Below are 20,351 nucleotides of genomic sequence, written 5' to 3' on the forward strand. Positions count from 1 at the left end.
TGCTCTCTTCTCTCTGCTGACATCCTAAAGGAAATACAGGACCTTTAAGTCCCACATTACCAGGATTGGGAACAGTCAATACCCTTCAACCATCAAGCTCTTGAATCAGCATGGATATCTTCATTCTCCTCAAAACTGAACTGATTTCACAAACTATGGACTCAATTTCAAGGACTCTACAACTCATGTTCTCAATATGATTTATTATTTATTTATTATTATTTTTCAAAGTTCAATGTAAACTTATTATCAGAGTACATATATGTCACCAAATGCAACACTGAGATTAATTTTCTTATGGCATACTCAAAAAATCTATAGAATAATAACCATAATAGAATCAATAAAGTACCACACATTTTTAATCAGAGTACACTGGTCAACTGTGCAAATACAAAAAAAGAAACATCAATAATGAATAAATAAGCAATAAGTATTGAGAACATCTGATGAAGAATCCTTGAAAATGAGTCTGTTTGTTGTGGGAACATTTCAATGATGGGGCAAGAGCCTGATGGTTGAGGGCTATTAACTGCTTCTGAACCTTGTGGGGTGAGTCCTTAGGCTCTAGTGCCTTCTCCCTGATGACAGCTGCATGAAGAAAGCATGTCCTGGGTAGTTGGAGTCCCTGATGATGGATGCTGCTTCCCTGCAACAGTGTTTCACGTGGATGATCTCAATGGTGGGGAGGACTTTACCAGTGATAGACTGGACCATATCCACTACTTTTTGAAGGATTTTTCATTCAAGGGTATTGGTGTTTCCATACCAGGCTATGATGCAGCCAGTCAAAATGCTCTACACTACACATCCATAAAAGCTGACAAAATCTTAGGTGTCATACTAAATCTCAGCAAACTCTTAAGGAAGCAGAGGTGCTTTTGTACTTTTTTTTTGTAGTTGCACTTATATGCTGGGCCCAGGACAGGTCCTCTGAAATAGTAAACACCCAGGAATTTAAAATTGTTAACCCTCTCTATCTCTGATCCGCCAATGAGTACTGGCTCATGGATCTCTGGTTTTCTTCTCCTGAAGTCTATAATCAGCTCCTTGGTTTTACTGACATTGAGCAAGACATTATTATGACACCACTCCAATTTTCAGTCTTTCCTATATGCTGATTCATCACCACCTTTGATTCAGCCTACCACAGTGGTGTCATCAGCAAACTTGAATATGGCTTTGGAGTAGTGCTTAGCCACAGTCATTAGTGTAAAGTGAGTAGAGCAGGGTTGTGGTGCACCTATGCACATGGAGACTGTGAAGGAGATGTTGTCAAGCCAAACTGACTGGGATCTGCAAATCAGGAAATCGAGTATCCAATTTCACAGGGAGTTATTGAGGCGGTGGTGGTGGGTGTCTTTGATTATGTTGGTTGCTTTACAGTGGTAGCAAGGCATTCACTGTGCGTTCCAATCTATATATACTCGTACCAAGCACCAATACCACTCACCTTCCCTCTCTAAACAGTACACCAATGAAAAGTCAGATGTATGGAGTAATGAAACTGACCACGGGTTCATTTTCCATTCTTGGGCCTTGATTTAGCATCTGACCCAGAGACAGTCATACCTGCATTCTCAAGAGTCAGGTTTGCTGAATCCTTCAGGAGGCTGTGAAATCACTAGTTTGTTTGGATGATTCAAAAAGTACATTTCTTAAAGGGAAATTACAAGCTGTGGATTGCAATGATTGTATTTCAAAATTGTATCTAGTAACACATATAAAATACTGGAGGAACTCTGCCAAACATTGCCACATGTCAACGGTGCCATTTTGCCAACCAATTCTTATCATTTTCAGCCTAGCTACTTTCAGTTTAACACATACCAAGTGGTTTTTACATTACATTAACCATGAAAAGGAATTCCACAGAAAAGTGCTGCTGCATTTGCACCAAGCAAGATTATATTCCTATTCTCTTTCCAGGACTGGGCATTACTGTCAAGACCTACATTTATTATCCATTCCTAATTCCCACTAAGATGGTCACATTGAGCTGATTCCCTGACTTTGCAATGTTTCTGTTGAGGATCCTCCTCCTGTTACCTACTGACGTGGGAGGATTTCCAAGAATTTAAAACCAGCAGGTTTGGAGGAATGGTGATAAATTTCCAAGTCAAAATCATGTGCAGCCATAAGAGACAGGAGCAGAATTAGGCCATTCAGCCCATTGAATCTGCTCCACCATTTCATCAAGGCTGATTTATTATCCCTCTGTACCCCATTTTCCTGCCTTCTCCCTGTAACCATTGACACCCTTACCAATCAAGAACCTATCAATCTCCGCCTTAAATAGACTCAATGACTTGGCCACCACAGCCATCTGTGGCTGTGAACTCCACAGATTCATCACCCTTTGGCTAAAGAATTTAGGATGACACAGGAGTCATAAATTAAAAATACATTAACATACTGTAAGTACGGTCCTTTTAAACTGATAAAAATTTTCAAAATTATAAACGAAAGGGGAAAGATTTCAAGTTGAACTAGCATGCTGTTCCTTATTTGATTGTGCTCTACAACTCTTCCAGCACTAATAACTATAGGAAGTTTCAAGGTTACATTCAGATACAGTAACAAAATCCTGACTTAGATAACATATAAATGTACTTCATAAGCTCCTCTAACACACTAGGTATAATACTTTGGTGCCACCTTGTGGCATTTAGAATTACTCAAAAGGAGTCCAAGCAGGTCAGTCAAGTTTACTATACACACAATTACATGGATGCGCAGGTGCTATGAAAAATTTAGCATCACAGACAAGTAAAACTATATCAGCAATATTCACAAGACAAATATAAATTAAGCATTTTTACAACAAATGCAGTAAGAAGAAAGAAAAAAAATCCACTTTGGTGCAAAGGTGCATTTGTACAGGGCCCTGGTGAGACCACACCTGGAGTATTGTGTACAGTTTTGGTCTCCAGGGTTAAGGAAGGACATCCTGGCTATAGAGGAAGTGCAGCGTAGATTCATGAGGTTAATTCCTGGGATGTCCAGACTGTCTTACGCAGAGAGGCTAGAGACACTGGGCTTGTACACGCTGGAATTAAGGAGATTGAGAGGGGATCTGATTGCAACATATAAGATTATTAAGGGATTGGACAAGATAGAGGCAGGAAATATGTTCCAGATGCTGGGGGAGTCCAGTACCAGAGGGCACGGTTTGAGAATAAGGGGTAGGTCATTTAGGACAGAGTTAAGGAAAAACTTCTTCTCCCAGAGAGTTGTGGAGGTGTGGAATGCACTGCCTCGGAAGGCAGTGGAAGCCAGTTCTCTGGTTGCTTTCAAGAAGGAGCTAGATAGATATCTTATGGATAGGGGAATCAAGGGATATGGGGACAAGGCAGGAACTGGGTATTGATAGTAGATGATCAGCCATAATCTCAGAATGGCGGTGCAGGCTTGAAGGGCCGAATAGTCTACTTCTGCACCTATTGTCTATTGTCTAATGTCAAAGAGATCAAAGTGCTCATAGTGTTGCTGAACTGTAGTGATTAGGATTTTGCCAGTTGGTTCAAGGACAGAATGGTTGAAGGGAAGTGGCTGTTCTTGAACCTGGTGGTGTGACTTCAGATTTCTGTACCTCCTGCTTAATGGTAGATGCAAAAAGATGGCTGGGCCCCAATGGTGATGATACTTGATGATGGATGGTGTCTTCTTGAGGCAGTGCCTTTTGTAGATACAACCAATGGACGTCTGGATGTATGCATGATGTATTGGGGCTGAGTCCACTACTCTCTGCAACTTTTTGGCTTTGTATGCATTTGAATTGGCATGATCCAGCTAGCCAGGATACCTTCAATAGTATATCTGTAGAAGCTGGTTAAAGTATTTGATCATGCAAGCATGAGTGATACATAGTTAGGAGACGATTCATTTTATTATTCTGAATCATGCATACTGAAGAACATGGTATCACAGTGGGGCAGCTAGTAGTGTGCCAGAGAGCCAGGTTCAATGTTGACCTCTGAGGCTGTGCAGGCTTCACACACTTTCCAAAATTGTTTTTATTATTATTACATATACCAAGGCACATGCAGAAAATCATGTTTTCTACTGAAGTAGGACCTCCACATGTTGTTTTGGCTTCTTCCACTTGCTGTCTGGTGGTGGATCAGTCAAAGTTTCCACCAACTAAACACTGGAAAGACCAAGGCTATTGTTTCTGGATCCTGCCCCAAATTTCACTGACCAGCCACCAACTTTTTCCTGCCCCATGGCAATTATCTGACGCTGACCCACATAAAAATATTTTCACTATCTCTGTACATATGTCAACAATAAACCAATACCAGACTACGCATAACTTTGCCGACAATGTTTAACCCTTGACAACTTGTCAATTTATAACCACACATTTCCACATTCAGACCAGTGCAGTCACTCCCTCATCTCTGAACGACAATCCAAATGTTTATTATCACTAATATAGGTTGCAAAATTTCTTGGTTTATGACAGCAGTACAACAGCATGCATAGAAAATTATTGTAAGTTGCAGTCAGAAATGAAATAATTAGAATGTCTAAGAGGGAAAGTGAGGTGGTGGTCATGGGTTCCTGGAGAATGTAGAAAACTGATGGTGGAAGGGAAGAAGCTGCTCATAAAAAGTCAAGGTTATCTTTTTATGGTCCTGTGCCTCCTCCTGAAAGTAGTAAGAAGAGGGCATGTCCTTAAAGATGGATGGTGTCTTCTTGATGCACCACCTTTGGAAATTGTGTTTGATAGTGGGGAAGCTTATGCCTGTGATGGAGCTGGCCAAGTCTACAATCACCTGCAGCCTCTTTTGATCCTATGCAATGGATTCTCTCTCTGAAGCCATTTTATACTTCATACTCTAGGGTTTGCTATTCTATTGGAATCTTGGCCAATTTGTCTTCCATCCTTCAGAAGTCAAAGATCATCTAAAAGTCTACTGATCCTGCTTAACCATATAACCATACAACAACTACAGCACGGAAACAGGTCATCTCGTCCCTTCTAGTCAGTGCAGAATGCTTACTCTCAACTAGTCCCACTGACCTGCACTAAGCCCATAACCCTTCATTCCTTTCCTGTCCATATACTTATCCAATTTTACTTTAAATGACAATATCGAACCTGCCTCTACCACTTCTACTGGAAACTCATTCTACACAGCTACCACTCTCTGAGTAAAGAAATTCCCCCTCGTGTTACCCCCTAAACTTTGGACCCTAACTTTCAACTCATGTCCTCGTTTGAATCTCCCCTACTCTCAATGGAAAAAGCCTATCCAAGTCAAATCTATCTATGCTCCTCATAATTTTAAACATCTCTATCAAGCTCCCCCTCAACCTTCTACGCTCCAAAGAATAAAGACCTAACTTGTTCAACCTTTCCTTGTAACTTAGGTGCTGAAACCCAGGTAACATTCTAGTAAATCTTCTCTGTACTCTCTCTATTTTGTTAATATCTTTCCTATAATTAGATGACCAGAACAGTACACAATACTCCAAATTTGGCCTTACCAATGCCTTGTATAATTTTAACATTACATCCCAACTCCTATACTCAATGCTCTGATTTATAAAGGCCAGCATACCAAAAGCTTTCTTCACCACCCTATCCACATGAGATTCCACCTTCAGGGAACAATGCACCATTATTCCTAGATCACTCTGTTCTACTGCATTCTTCAATGCCCTACCATTTACCATGTATGTTCTATTTTGATTATTCCTACCAAAATGTAGCACCTCACACTTATCAGCGTTAACTCCATCTACCACTCTTCTAACTGGTCTAAATCTCTCTGCAAGCTTTGAAAACCTACTTCATTATCCACAACGCCACTTACCTTAGTATCATCTGCCTTAGTATCCAATTTACCACCCCATCATCCAGATCATTAATGTATATGACAAACAACATTGGACCCAGTACAGATCCCTGAGGCCACCACTAGTCACCAGCCTCCAACCTGACAAACAGTTATCCACCACTACTCTCTGGCATCTCCCATCCAGCCACTGTTGAATCCATTTTACTACTTCGATATTAATATCTAACGATTCATGTGGAACCTTGTCAAAAGCCTTACTGAAGTCCTGCTTAACCTGTACAATCCCTTTAACCATCAGATTGATACACACTGACTATTCAGTTCACTGAAGCATCAGTATTAAAAATTCCTTTGCTTAAAATAAAAATCTACTGGAGGTATTCAGTGTGCCATTGAGTTCTACAAACATCATCCAGCAGTTTGTTTTCTGTTCCACATTCCTGCATCTGCAAACTCTTCAAATATCCCATCCTTGTTTCCAGATCACTGTGTCTTGGGCAAGGTTTGAGAATTGGATTTGTTTTTAGAGGATGCTGCAGTCCATGTTATGATGAGTTTGTTTTTTTTTCATTTGCTATATTTTTAGTACTCCTTTTTTAATTGCTATTTTGCACAATTTTGATCAGGGCTGACAGGCAATAAATAACACAACACTAAGTTGAACTGAACTGAACTAAACTGATCATTCCTAGACTGTTTCAAGGACTCTGCAGTTTGATATTTAATATTGTGTGTTATTCTATCATTTTTTGGCATTTGCACAATTGGCTCTTTTTTTTTTGGTGCTTTGGGTGTTTGATCTTTCCTTTGAACAGGTTCCATGGTGTTTTCTTGCTTCAAGGCTGTCTGCGGGATGATGGATCTCAGGGTTGTATACTGTATATGTACCTTAATAAATGAATTTTGAAACTTTAATCTTATCCCACTCTGCCTCTGTAATTGCTACAATTCTCACAACCCCTCTGAACCTTCACTGTCATTCTCCAGTTTCAAACAAGGAGTGTTTTTTGTCACTTCTCTTCATTCTAACATCTCCATCACTATTTGAAATGCACCTTAAAACCACCACCAGCTCCAATTATCCAGCACTCTCGATTTAGATGTCATTCCTACTAATACTCCACAGATTTTTAAGATGTTATATAGTAACATAATAAAATCTCCCATTCAGCAAACCTATTTAAAGAGAGTATGGGAATTGTGACCCAAGCAAAGTGAATGGGAGCTGAGGAACTGGGTCTCAGATGAGGAGGAAGAGCATGGATCAGGAGATGCAGAACCTTGGTGAGCTGGACACAGGCCAAAGGAAGGGAACTGACATCCTGACAAATGGAAGAGAAGGGCAGCAACCGTACCAAACTGTCAGGATTGCTGAAATGTTGGACAGTAGATTAGAGTTTAACTGTAACTTCTTTTTTCATTTAACCAAAATATATTTCATAATTTCCATGATTTTGTCAATTTAAAGACATTTAATTAAAAGTGCTTGTGTTGCTTCATATCAGTAATTGTACATTTATTTTGCTATTTAAATCCTTCTTTCCATTGATTTCCTAAGCGCAATCTTAAGTCATTATTACCATTGAAATAGACAGGGGATCTGAATGATACAGAGTACCAATAATGGTTTAGGAATATTTATCATAAGCATTCTAAATTGCAGATATTAAGTGGGAAGTTTATGCTTGACACTTTGGTAAAAAATAATTATTATATTATGTCATATGCCATTATATAGCCTTGAAAGATTTGTGGTTAAATGTGGAATAAGACAAAATATTGCAAAGCCTTCTGCCATATTTTACATTTACATTCTCTGTTTACCTCTAACTCCATTTAAATATCCTGACACTGCAGTTTATTCTATAAATGCTTATGAATGCAAAAACAATAAAGAGACATAATTCTGCAATCGTAATATTGATGCTGTAATAACCAATGGGAGTGAAGCTTATTAGCATATTTCACCCTAAAGATTCACAGAGGAATAAATCCCAAGCCTCTTTTCACAGAAAGGCAGACATTTAGCATAATTTGTTTTGAGCAAATTGTGAATGAAAAAGCACTTACAGTACACTCCATTAAGTAGTAAAACTTGTTCTGCATTAATATTAAGTTGCCAGTGTAGGAGCAAACTGAAAAGCCACATGGAGCTGGTGCTCCAAATAACAGATTTATTAGAAAACTGGAGAACACCAGGAGTCCAGTCAAAGCTAATCTACCCAAGTATGAATTTGGTAGAGCTTTTACATTCTCAGTTACATTACAATTTAAATTAGAAGTAGAAGTCCATTTTTCTTTAAACAGCATGGTGGCTACAGGAAGACTTAATTAAGTAACAGATTCCATCCAGATTACAGAATAACATGATTATACAGAGGTCTAACTAAAAAAAAAATCCAATTTTCTATTGTAATAATAGGTGCACGCTATAACATAATTAATGACGTTCCTGAAAGACGGATGTTGTCACTGCCGCATTCCATGTCTCCTCTTCTAGGCCTTGTCTGTATTTCCCTGTTATCACATTAGCACCATCCACATCCCTATGTACTAGTTATTAGCCCTCACTATTCTTTTTCCAGAGGACATGCCTCTCAAAGTGAAGTAAGACTGCCTTGGAAGTTAAATCCATCAGGGTGAACTACTAAATTTCCTTTGCATTGTGCTAAGCAAGGCTGAGGGTTTGGTGAGGGGACTGGACATATTTGCAGTTCATAGATATTTTGTAAGCCCTTCCACTTTCACCAAGTACTTACAATACTTGATCATTCTCCTTCAACTTTTTGGCATCAAGTGGGGGTTTGGGGGGTGAAGAAATTACTGGCAGTTAAAGCATTCATTCCCCACCGCTTCAAAAATTGTTTCATTTCTTCAGCTCTACGATTTCTTTAACTTCCAGTAATTTCTCCCTATTCCCATTCTAGTTTCCCTCTTACCCCTTCTTCCTCACCTGTCCATCACCTCCCCCACTGCCCCTCCTCCTTCCCTTTCTCCCAGAGTTCACTTTCCTCCTATTAGTTTTTTCTTCTTTAGCCCTTTTCCACCTATCACCTCCCTACTTCTCACTTCATTCTCCATCCCCCACCCACCCTCCTTCTCACCTATACCACCTGCCAGCTTGTATTCCTTCCCTTCCTCCCACCTTCTCAGGGCTGCCCAACCTGGGGTCCACAATCCCTTGGTTATTGGTAAGAGTCCATGGCATAATAAAAGTTGGGAACCCCCACTTCTTCCCCCTTTCTTTCTTGCCCTGACGAAGGGTCTCAGCTTAAAGCATTGACCTTGCATTCTTTTCCAAAGATACTGCTTGACCTGAGCTACCCCAGCATTACCTAATGTATTACTCTGGATTTCCAGCAACTGCAGAATCTCATACTTATGACCCTCTTCCTGAAGGCCTCAGTCAATTCCTTGGTGTTACTGACATTGACTGCAAGGTTGTTACAAAACCACTCAACCAGCTGATCTATCTCACTCCTGTACGCCTCCTCATCACCATCTAACATTGTGCCTTTGATGAATTTTTAGATGCCATTTGAGCTGTGACTAGCCACACACACCTGGGTGTAGAAAGAGTCAAGCAGTGGGCTAAGGATACATCCTTGAGATACACTGGTGTTGATTGTCAGCAAGGAGGAGATGTTATTGCCGATCTGCAAAGCCTGGTCTCCTGATAAGGGAGTCAAGGATCCAATTGCAGAGGGAAGGATAGAAGCCCAGGTTTTGGAACTTGTTTATTAGTACAGTCGGCCCTCCTTATGCGCGGATTCAACCAATCGCAGATCAGGAAAACCCGGAAGTGCTCTTCCAGCACTTAATGTTTGAGCATGTATGAACTATTTTTTTCTTGTAATTATTCCCTAAGCAATACAGTATACCAACTATTTACATTTACATTGTATTAGATATAATAAGTAATCTAGAGATAACTTAAAAGTACAGACAGTTCCCAGGTTATGAAGGAGTTCCGTTCCTGAGTCTGTCTTTAAATTGGATTTGAAGTTGGGACAGGTACATCCGGTATTGTTTTGCGTCACTTAGTCAAACATTTATCTTAGTATATAGTATATATTTTACCTTTATATGCATATAAAACACTTAATAAACATATGTATTTCAATAATCAAACCACTGTGTCACTTAGTATAATTGTAGCTTTCATCAGGGCAGGACCTTCCACATGCTCCATTAAAATTGATGAATTTTTTGATGCCATTTGAGCTGTGACTAGCCACACACAACGATCGTTGACCGACTGTGGCCTGACACTTTTCCAATGACCGATGGCATTTCACCTCTTTCCGATCGCTTTATCACTTCCACTTTATTTTCAATGGCGATCGTGATTATTTTCATGAACAGAAACATTGCGGATTCAGAGCTGTGCCGGGTCCTAAAGACCTCCACTCTTAGACATGTTAAATAAGGTTCGGTGTTCTGCTGGGTCCTAAGATCCACCGCATTGTGACAGGTTAAATAAGGGACTTGAACATCCGCGAATATTGGTATCTGCAGGGTGTCCCGGAACCAATCCCCCGTGGATAAGGAGGGCCGACTGTACTGAGAGGATGATGGCATTAAATGCTGACCTGTAATTTATTAACAGCAGTTTAACATAGGTATTGCTGTTAACAATGTAGTCCAATGGAGAGCCAGTGAGATTACATCTGCTGTATACCTTTTGTGGCAGTGGGCAAACTGCAGCATGTTCAGGTCCTGCCAAAGGGTTTTGGCCCAAAACATCAACTGTACTCTTTCCCTAGGTGCTGCCTGGCCTGCTGAGTTCCTCCAGGATTTTGTGCATGGTGTCCAGGTCCTTGCTCAGGCAGGAGTTAACTTAGCCATGAACAACCTCTCCAAGCACGTCATCACAGGAGATGTAAGTACTACTGGGCAATAATTATTGTAGCAAATAATCCTGGTCTTCTTGGTCACTGATATGATTGATGCCTTTTTGAAACAGCTGGAAACCTCCGACCACAGCAGCAAGAGGTCGAACACTCCCACCTGTTGGTTGCCACTGGTTTTCAGTCCCCCACCAGGTCATTGAGGATTCACCCTCTGAAAGATGTTCTGATGTCATCTCAAGACAGATGTGACAGGGTCACCAGATGCTGCAGGGATTCACACTCCCTGCAGCATCTGGCAACCCCATGACATCTGTCTCAGAGGCTGATAAGCTGAATGCCTTTTTTTGCACGCTTTGAAATTTTCTTTCAAAGGACACAGTGTTCAGCTCATTGGAGAGTCAAGCATCGCATCCATTTACAATAATAGGTTTCACCTTGAAAATGTTAACAGCCTGCAAACCCTGCCATAGCTGAAGTGCATCAGATTTTTGTCTCTAAATTAATTTGGAATTACTTTTTTGCTCTAAGAAAGCCTTCTGTAGATCATACCTGTAACTCTGGATCACTGATCATGAACACAAGTCTAGCCTGTGAATCTTCCATAGCTTCTGATTTGAGTATGTCTCGTACATTCTCAAAGGCACACACTTAAACACACAGGTCTTGAAGTTAGAGACAACTGTGGCATATTTGACGGTGGGAAAATCTGCAAATGCTGGAAATCCAAGCAACACACACAAAATGCAGGAGGAACTCCGTAGGACAGGCAGCATTTATGGAAGGTAAACTGTGGAATTATCTTGCTGAGTGCCTTCACCAGGTTTGGAAAGAAAAGACGAGGTTAGAACAAGAAGGTAGTATGAGGGAAGGAAGTAGTACAAGGTGGTAGGTAATAGGTGAAATGGGGGGAGGGGTGAAGTGAAGAGCTGGGAAACTGATAGTTAAAGTGATAAAGGGCTAGAGAAGGTGGAATCTGATAGAAGAGGGTAGAAAAACATCGAAGGAAGGGGAGGAGCATCAGAAGGAGAATATGAGAGAGGGAATAGGAATGGTAATGGTAAAGTGGGGGTGGGGGAAGGGAGAGCAAGGCGCAGCTACCATGCTTGAGAAATTGGTGTTCATGCCATCAGGTTGGAGGCTACCCAGACGGAGTATAAGGTGTTGCTTCTTCACCGAGAGTGGCCTCATCGTGGCAGTAGAGGAGGCCATGGACTGACATGTTGGAATGGGAAGTAGAATTAAAGTAGGTGGCCACCATGAGATCACACACCCACCATCACACTTTTTCTGATGCTCTGCGAAGCAGTCTTCCAATCTATGTCAGGTCTCACCTACAAACACACCTGTCTGAAGCCAACATTAGAACATCTTTCAAGTGGGTGAACCCTCACACGGTGTCAGGTCCTAATGACATACCTGTAAGAGCACTGAAAACCTGTGACAACTCCCCCCCCCCCACCTTCTTGCTCTAAGTTCTCATTGTTTTTTCCAGTCCTGATGAAATCTTGTACATGTTCCTCTGCCTCTTTTGACCATATGTTCTCAGTCTTCACGAGAGGTGCAGAGTCCTCAGTCTCTGCCTACATGCTGGAAGTAGAAGTACAAAGTGCAGGCATGGGATGGTACGGGAAACGTTCTTGATGGTGGTATAGCATGTAGTCCAGTGTTTTGACTCCTCTGGTTCCACAGGTGACAAGCTGGTGATAGTTGCTCAGTGACTTCAAGCTGACCTGGTTTAAGTCCCTTGCAATGATCCGGAATGCATCAGTGTGCACTGCCTCATGATTGTTGATCACAGTGCTCCAGCGTGATGTTGGGCAAAAATAGAATGTACACTGTAACCAGGATGAAGGCTGAAAACTCCCTTGGCAGATTGAAAGGACAAGACTTGACTGCCGGATGTTCGATAACTCAAACTGTTGTTCCAGAACTAAGCGTAGCACTATTCGAAAACTCTTCTTTTTGAGATGTCAGGCTACAGCTCAACAGGATATAAACTGGTACAATTTGAAAGAAAAATTTCTCTAATGGCCTTCTGGCAAATCAATATTTCCAATTCAAAATAATCTGTGTATTACCACAAAAGTATATTTGAAAGAGCTCATGTGCACAAATTGGCTGTCACATTCTTTACACAATGAACTTACATTAATAAATTCCAGATGCTCATCATAAATGCATGTCTCTCTGATTATTATTGACTATTTAGGTGAAAGGGAAAAATTTGTCTGTAAATATAGTTCTATGGCCAGGCCATGAGCAATCCAATATTAAATCCATTTCAGCATTATACTAGCAACTGGTGGAATGCAGCAGGCCAGGCAGCATCTATAGGAAGAAGTACACTCAACGTTACAGGCCGAGACACTTTGTCAGGACTAACTGAAAGAAAAGATTTGAAAGTGGTGGGGCGGGTGGGGGGAATCGGAAATGATAGAAGACAGGAGGGGGAGGGGTGAAGCTAAGAGCTGGAAAGGTGATTGGCAAAAGGGATACACAGCTGGAGAAGGGAAAGGATCATGGGACAGGAGGTCTAGGGACGTAGTATATCACACCAGCTGACTCACAGGTGAAGTAAGCGACACTTTACCTGTGAGTTGGTTGGTGTGGTATACTGCATCCGGTGCGGCCTTCTATACTGTATATTGGTGAGACCCGACGCAGACTGGGAGGACGTTTCACTGAACACCTACGCTCTGTCCGCCAGAGAAAACAGAATCTCCCAGTGACCACACATTTTAATTCCACGTCCCATTCCCATTCTGATATGTCTATCCATAGCCTCCTCTACTATCAAGATGAAGTCACAATCAGGTTGGAGGAACAACACCTTATATTCCATCTGGGTAGCCTCCAACCTGATGACATGGACATTGATCTCTCTAACTTCCATTAATGCCCCTCCTTACCCCATCCCTTATTTATTTATTATTCTTTTTTTCTCTTAGTATTTTTCTCTCTTTGCCCGCCTCATAATCACACCTTGCCTGTCCTCCATCTCCCTCTGGTGCTCCCCTCCCCCTCTCTCTCCCTAGGCCTCCTGTCCCATGATCCTTTCCCTTCTCCAGCTCTGTATCCCTTTTCCCAATCACCTTTCCAGCTCTTAGCTTCTCCCTCCCCCTCCTACTTTAATGTTGATAAGTGTGAGGTGCTACATTTTGATAGGACTAATCAAAATAGTACACAGTAAATGGTAGGGCATTGAGGAATGCAGTAGAAGAGTGATCTAGGAATAATGGTGCATAGTTCCCTGAAGGTGGAATCTCATGTGGATAGGGTGGTGAAGAAAGCTTTTGGAATGTTGGCCTTTATAAATCACAGCAATGAGTATAGGAGTTGGGATGGATGTTAAAATTGTACAAGGCATTGGTAAGGCCGAATTTGGAGTATTGTGTACAGTTCTGGTCACCAAATTATAGGAAAGATGTCAACAAAATAGAGAGAGTACAGAGAAGGTTTATTAGAATGTTACCTCAGCACCTAAGTTACAGGGAAAGGTTGAACAAGTTAGGTCTTTATTCCTTGGAGCGTAGAAAGTTGAGGAGGGACTTGATAGAGGTATTTAAAATTATGAGGGGGATAGAGTTGACGTGGATAGGCTTTTTCCATTGAGAGTAGGGGAGGTTCAAACAAGAGGACATGAGTTGAGAGTTAAGGGGTAACACGAGGGGGAATTTCTTTACTCAGAGTGGTAGCTGTGTGGAACTAGCTTCCAGTAGAAGTGGTAGAGGCAGGTTCAATATTGTCATTAAAAAAAAATTGGATAGGTATATGGACAGGAAAGGAATGGAGGGTTATGGGCTGAGTGCAGGTCAGTGGGACTAGGTGAGAGTAAGCATTCTGCACTGACTAGAAGGGACGAGATGGCCTGTTTCCAAGCTGTAATTGGTATATGGTTACTTTGAAATCTCTTACTATCTTTTCTTTCAGTTAATCCTGATGAAGGGTCTCGGCGCAAAACGTCGACTGTACTTCTTCCTATAGATGCTGCCTGGCCTGCTGCATTCCACCATCATTTTGTGTGTGTTGCTTGAATTTCCAGCATCCGCATATTTCCTCGTGTCAACATTATACAGCTTTAGAAAATATTCTCCTCTGGCTTTCATAATTTTGGGGAACACTTAAGCACCTCGAATGACAATGAAAAATGTATTTTGCTATAAAGCTAAGCAAATGCTTTCATACTGGTTATTACCTCCTAATCCAAGTATTTTTGTTCAATACAATTTAGTAAACTACTGCACTTGGCTTCCCACAAAGCTGCTGGGCAAAATGCTTGGTTGAAAGCAGCTGGATAGATTTTCCCTTTATTTACTTGGAACTACTCATACACTGGGTAGTTAATTTTCTTTTTCAAAGAAATTTAAAATATTAATTTTGAAGCTTCTGCTTTCGGAAGTTTAACAGTTTATTCTACTGGATTCTTTAGCACACTCTGTACCACCAGCAACCCATCCTTTTTATTGCATTTAATATCAAAAGATATCCTTTTAATTTTGTATGAATGTTCATAATCATCTTGTTGCAAATTTAAAAAGCTCTATTACAGTTGGTCGTCCTTATCCGCGAGGAATTGGTTCTGAGACCCCTCGCGGATACCAAAAAACATGGATGTTCAAGTCCCTTATTCAACTTGTCACAGTGCGGTGGACATTAGGACCCGGCGGCAGAGCTCTGAATCCGCAGCGTTTCTGTTCACAAAAATAATCACAATCATGATTGAAAATAAAATGGAAATAATAAAGCACTCAGAAAGAGGTGAATCGCCATCAGACATTGGAAAAGCGTGAGGCTACAGTCGGTCAACGATCGGAACAATTTTAAAGGATAAAGTGAGAAAGGCTCTGCCCCGATGAAAGCTACAATTATTACTAAGCAATGTAGTGGTTTAATTATTGAGTTTTGGTGTTTTGGGTTTTTGATCCTCCACAGCAACCATTCACGGATGGAGAGCACGCTCTGGAGCAAACTGTCACTGGATCAAACTCGGGAACTTCTGTTCCCGAGCCCAGCTGAAACATACGTTCTTAAGTGTTTTATATGCATAGAAAGGTAAAATATATATTATATTATATACTAAGACAAACATTTGACTAACTGACTCTAAATAATACCAGACGTACCTGTTCTGACTTACTTAGTAAGAGAACTTCCCAATCCACGATAACCTATGCACATCCTCCTGTATACTTTAAATCATCTCTAATTACTTATAGTACCTAATATAATGTAAATTCTATGTAAAATAGTTGTTATACTGCATTGTTTAGAGAATAATGACAAGAAAAAAAAGCTGTACATGCTCGAACAAGTGCTGGAAGAGCAGTTCCGGGTTTTCTCGATTCGCGGTTGGTTGAATTCGCGCAGGCGAAACTTGCGGATTAGGAGGGCCGACTGCATTGCATTTTGTCCTGAAGCATTCTTCTAATCTCTGCAATTCCTACTAGGAATCGAGAGATCAATCTACCATGTGCTATCTTTTAACAGAGCTAAATGGCTTACAATATTTCTGTGCAGAATTGTTAATAATTTTTCTTTAATAACTGCAATTCCAAAGTGGAAAATAGACCATGCATAAAGTGCAAGTAGAAATTTTTAAAGTTTGTACTTTTTAACTCAGGTTCAGGCCAGCTCATTGCAAATCTCAGATTGATAAAACACTTGACAAAAATATTGATGCCAGGTAAATAGTAGATAACATTCTTGCTCCAATTTATTTGCAATAGATAGAAATAAGTCTTTCAGATACCTTGAAAAATAAAGCAAGAATTCACACAAATCAGAAAAATAAATTGGATTTAATTTGCCAAAGAAAGACTGAATCAAGAACAGTCTCAGGTGAAAATTTTCATACAGCAAAAAGTGGCCCCTTAGTTCATGACCCCTACAGTAAAGTTTCTTAAGTGCCACAGCACTTAGATAATGTTCTGTAGTTTCAGTCGAGCTAGACATATGGCTAAAATTCCAAAACAAAAACCCATCTCCCATTGAATGTTCAGCGCCAGGATCTTCAGCAGGATCAATCAAGCAGCGACCTGACCAAACAAAAGGAGATCAGGAAAAACACTGCACACATACATGGGATAACCTTGTGCTAAAGTAGCTGCTAATGAAGGAAATCATGTACAAATAATATTCAGTTAATGTGGTCAAATCAGATAATCTTTCAAACACTGTATCTACTCTTCAATGCTATGAGCAATGGTTCTTCAATGCCAGATTTCCGTAGATGATCAAATAGTTCTTTTACAACTGCAAAAACAAAAATTAATTTTTGCTTTACATTGACAGTCATGAAACTTCTTCACAACTCTTGCTGAAAAGCAATAAACACTAAATATTACAGCAAATGAACCAGAGATGTTAATCATAGGGAACATTCAAAAAGCGCTTATTATTCAATCCACTTATCTCTTCAAACAAGGGTTTCTAGATATGGACACTCCCAGCATTTACTGTTACACTGAAGAAACAGTCATGAACCAGCTGTATTCATTCATTTAACTAGTGAGTCCATGCTTTTAGAGTTACTTATAATACATATAAATCATATTCCCTTCTTCACTAGTACAGCTATTTGCTTTATATTCTTCACAAGAATTTAACCGAGCTTAAGAAAGCTGATAAAAGTTCGGAGACACTAAGTGACTGATACTGAATCACGTTTTGATTCAATGAAATAACTATTATAGCCTTTGACTTATTGACCGACTACTGCAATGAAGCTCTAGCAAAATAGCTTCAAATTATTAATGCAGTGTGAAAAGGTAGAACCAAGTAATAATGCAGCACAATGTTGAATCAAGAGAAAAAAATTCAAAAACCTTGTCCCTGTCACTTTCCCAGTTCAGGTATTAGGATTTCTTCCATTGTTTTGAGAAATTGGTTTATTGATGTTAGGACTTTACTTATGCACAATTACCTACTTTATGAGTTGTGTAGACAAAGCACTGGCCGTTATTCATCTGATCACAACTTTATACATGACACTGAAATCTGTGGCCATTTTTGGTCAGCATTGTTGGCAATGCTCGTCTTTTCATAATGTTACAAATGTTTTTACTCATCTTCATATGCCTTGCTTTCTTTTTGTCCATCCCACATACATAATCCAAAATAAAACAATTGTATTCTTCAAATTTAAGGAAATAGCCCCCAAAAAACCTTTGATTTTGTCTTTCTAGATAAAAATAATTTTATTGTTTAACAAGCCCTCTGACCTTAGGGAAAGAATTGTTTTAAAAAACATAGCCCATACCAAGTCTGCAACTTGACTTCTGTATGGGGTAGCTATACAGATTATATTAAATTTGCAAAGAAGATGGAAAAAACAGCTTTTGTAACAGTGAAATATAAATGCGGTTATGTTACCACTGACAAGTTGCATTTCCATCTGGTATAGGAACAGCTGAGCATTGGATCAGAAGTCTCTACAAGGGACTAAGAAAAGCTGAGAGGATCATAGGGGTCTCCCTACCATCCATAAGGTACATTTATCAGGAGCGCTACGTACACAGGGCCCCTAGTACAAGGATTCCACCCATCCATCCAGCATCCCTTGACTTTCTACCCTCAGGCCATTAGGCTTCTGAAATATCTGCTGCATTGCGTTCAAAGCATCACTGATTAATCTGCTCTGTGCCTTGCAATAAATATTTTTTATTTATATATGTGTGCTACATGTTCTGGAGCATGTTGATATTAAGGGAGAAGAGGTGTTGGAGTTGTTAAAATACATTAGGACGGAAGTCCCCGGGGTCTGATGGAATATTCCCCAGGCTGCTCCACAAGGCGATGGAAAAGAATGCTGAGCCTCTGGCTAGGATCTTTATGTCCAAACAGCAGCTCTCTGACACCTCTTACTTACCCCTGGAACTGGACCACACCAAAAAATATCAAACCATTGTCTCCCGTACCATCACTGCCCTTATCAACTCCGGAGACCTTCCATCCTCAGCCAAAAAACTCATAATTTCCACACCCTACACTGCTCGATTTTACCTCTTCCCCAAGATCCACAAGCCTGACTGTCCTGGTAGGCCTATAGCTGCGGCCTGCTCCTGCCCCACTGAACTTGTATCTGCCTACCTCTGACTCCATTTTGTCACCCATAGTTCAGTCTCTCCCAACCTACATCTGGGATACATCCCATGCCCTCCACCTCTTCAATAACTTCCAGTTCCCTAGTCCTGACTGCTTCATTTTCACCATGGATATCCAATCTTTATACACTTCAATTCCCCATTCAATTGCAAAGCCTCAAAGCCCTCCGCTACTTTCTTGACAATAGACCTCACCAGTTCCCCAACACCACCACACTTCTCCAGTTAGCAGAACTGGTACTCACACTTAATAACTTCTCTTTCAGCTCTTGCCACTTTCTTCAGACCAAGGGTGTAGCTATGGGCACTCGCATGGGCCCCAACTATGCCTGCTTCTTTGTGGGTTCTGTGGAACAGTCTATGCTCCAAATCTATACTGGTACTGTTCCCCAACTTTTCCTTCACTACATTAACGACTACATTGGTGCTGCTTCCTGCACCCATGCTGAGCTCATCAATTTAATCGACTTTGCCTCTTTCAACCAGCCCTCAAATTCACTTGGTCCATCTCGAACACTTCTCTCCCCTTTCTCGATCTCCATCTCTGGAGACAGACTGTCCACTGACATCTTCTATAAACCCACTGACTCCCATAACTACATTGATTATACCTCTTCCCACTCTGCCAAATGTAAAAATGCTATTCCCTATTCCCAGTTCCTCCATCTCCACAGTATCTGCTCCCAGGATGAGGCTTTCCATTCCACGACATCTCAAATGTCCTCTTTAAGAATCGTGGTTTCCCTTCTGCCGTCATCAATGATGCCCTCACTCACATCTCCTCCATTTCCCGCATTTCAGCCCTCACCCCATCCTCCTGTCACCACAACAGGGACCGTGTTCCCCCTTGTCCTCACCTATCACCCCACCAGCCTCTCGATCCAGCACATTATCCTCTGCAATTCCCGCCACCTTCAACAGGACCTCACCACGAAGCACATCTTTCCCTCTCTTTTTGCAGGGATCGTTACCTCTGCGACTCCCTGGTCCACACGTCCCTCCCCACAGATCTTCCACTTGGTACTTATCCCCGTAAGTGTAAGTGCTACACCTGTCCCTACACCACCTCTCTTACCACCATTCAGGGCCCCAAACAGTCCTTCCAGGTGAGGCAAAACTTCACTTGTGAGTGTTGGGGTAATCTATTGCATCCAGTGCTCCCGGTGCAGCCTCCTCTACATCGGCAAGACCCAACGCAGATTAGGGGACTGCTTCGTCGAGCACCTCCGCTCCATCTGCCACAACTAACAGGACCTCCCGGTTGCCACCAACTTCAACTCTACTTCACATTCCCATTCGGATATGTCCATACATGGACTCCTCTACTACCATGATGAGGCCAACTCAGGTTGGAGGAGCAACACCTCATATACCATCTGGGTAGTCTCCAGCCCCTTGGTATGAACATCAAATTCTCCAACTTCCGGTAATAACCTCCCTCTCCCTTCCACCATTCTACTTTCACTCTGCCTCCTCTTCTAGCTGCCTATCACCTCTCTCCCGATTCCGCCTTCTTCTACTACCCATACATTGTGCTTTCCCCTTACATTCCTTCTTCACCTCTCCTGCCTATCCCCTCCCCATCA

General features: G+C 41.1%; 1 protein-coding gene across 4 annotated transcripts in view; it reads right to left on the bottom strand.

The window, feature by feature from the left end:
- Positions 1–7,970: 7,970 nt before the first annotated feature.
- The window catches only part of rpap3 (RNA polymerase II associated protein 3), a 74,711-nt gene continuing 62,330 nt past the window's right edge, over positions 7,971–20,351 (bottom strand). For 3 of the 4 annotated variants that reach the window (XM_059977508.1, XM_059977507.1, XM_059977509.1), the window contains one exon: positions 16,443–16,915. In XM_059977508.1, coding sequence (XP_059833491.1) covers positions 16,830–16,915 — 86 coding nt within the window. In that variant the 3' untranslated portion in view covers positions 16,443–16,829. Of the gene's footprint in view, positions 15,355–16,442; positions 16,916–20,351 lie in introns of those variants that run through there. The other variant, XM_059977510.1, reaches the window with a different exon arrangement.

This window comes from Hypanus sabinus, chromosome 8, assembly GCF_030144855.1.
Source record: "Hypanus sabinus isolate sHypSab1 chromosome 8, sHypSab1.hap1, whole genome shotgun sequence".
NCBI lineage: Eukaryota > Metazoa > Chordata > Chondrichthyes > Myliobatiformes > Dasyatidae > Hypanus > Hypanus sabinus.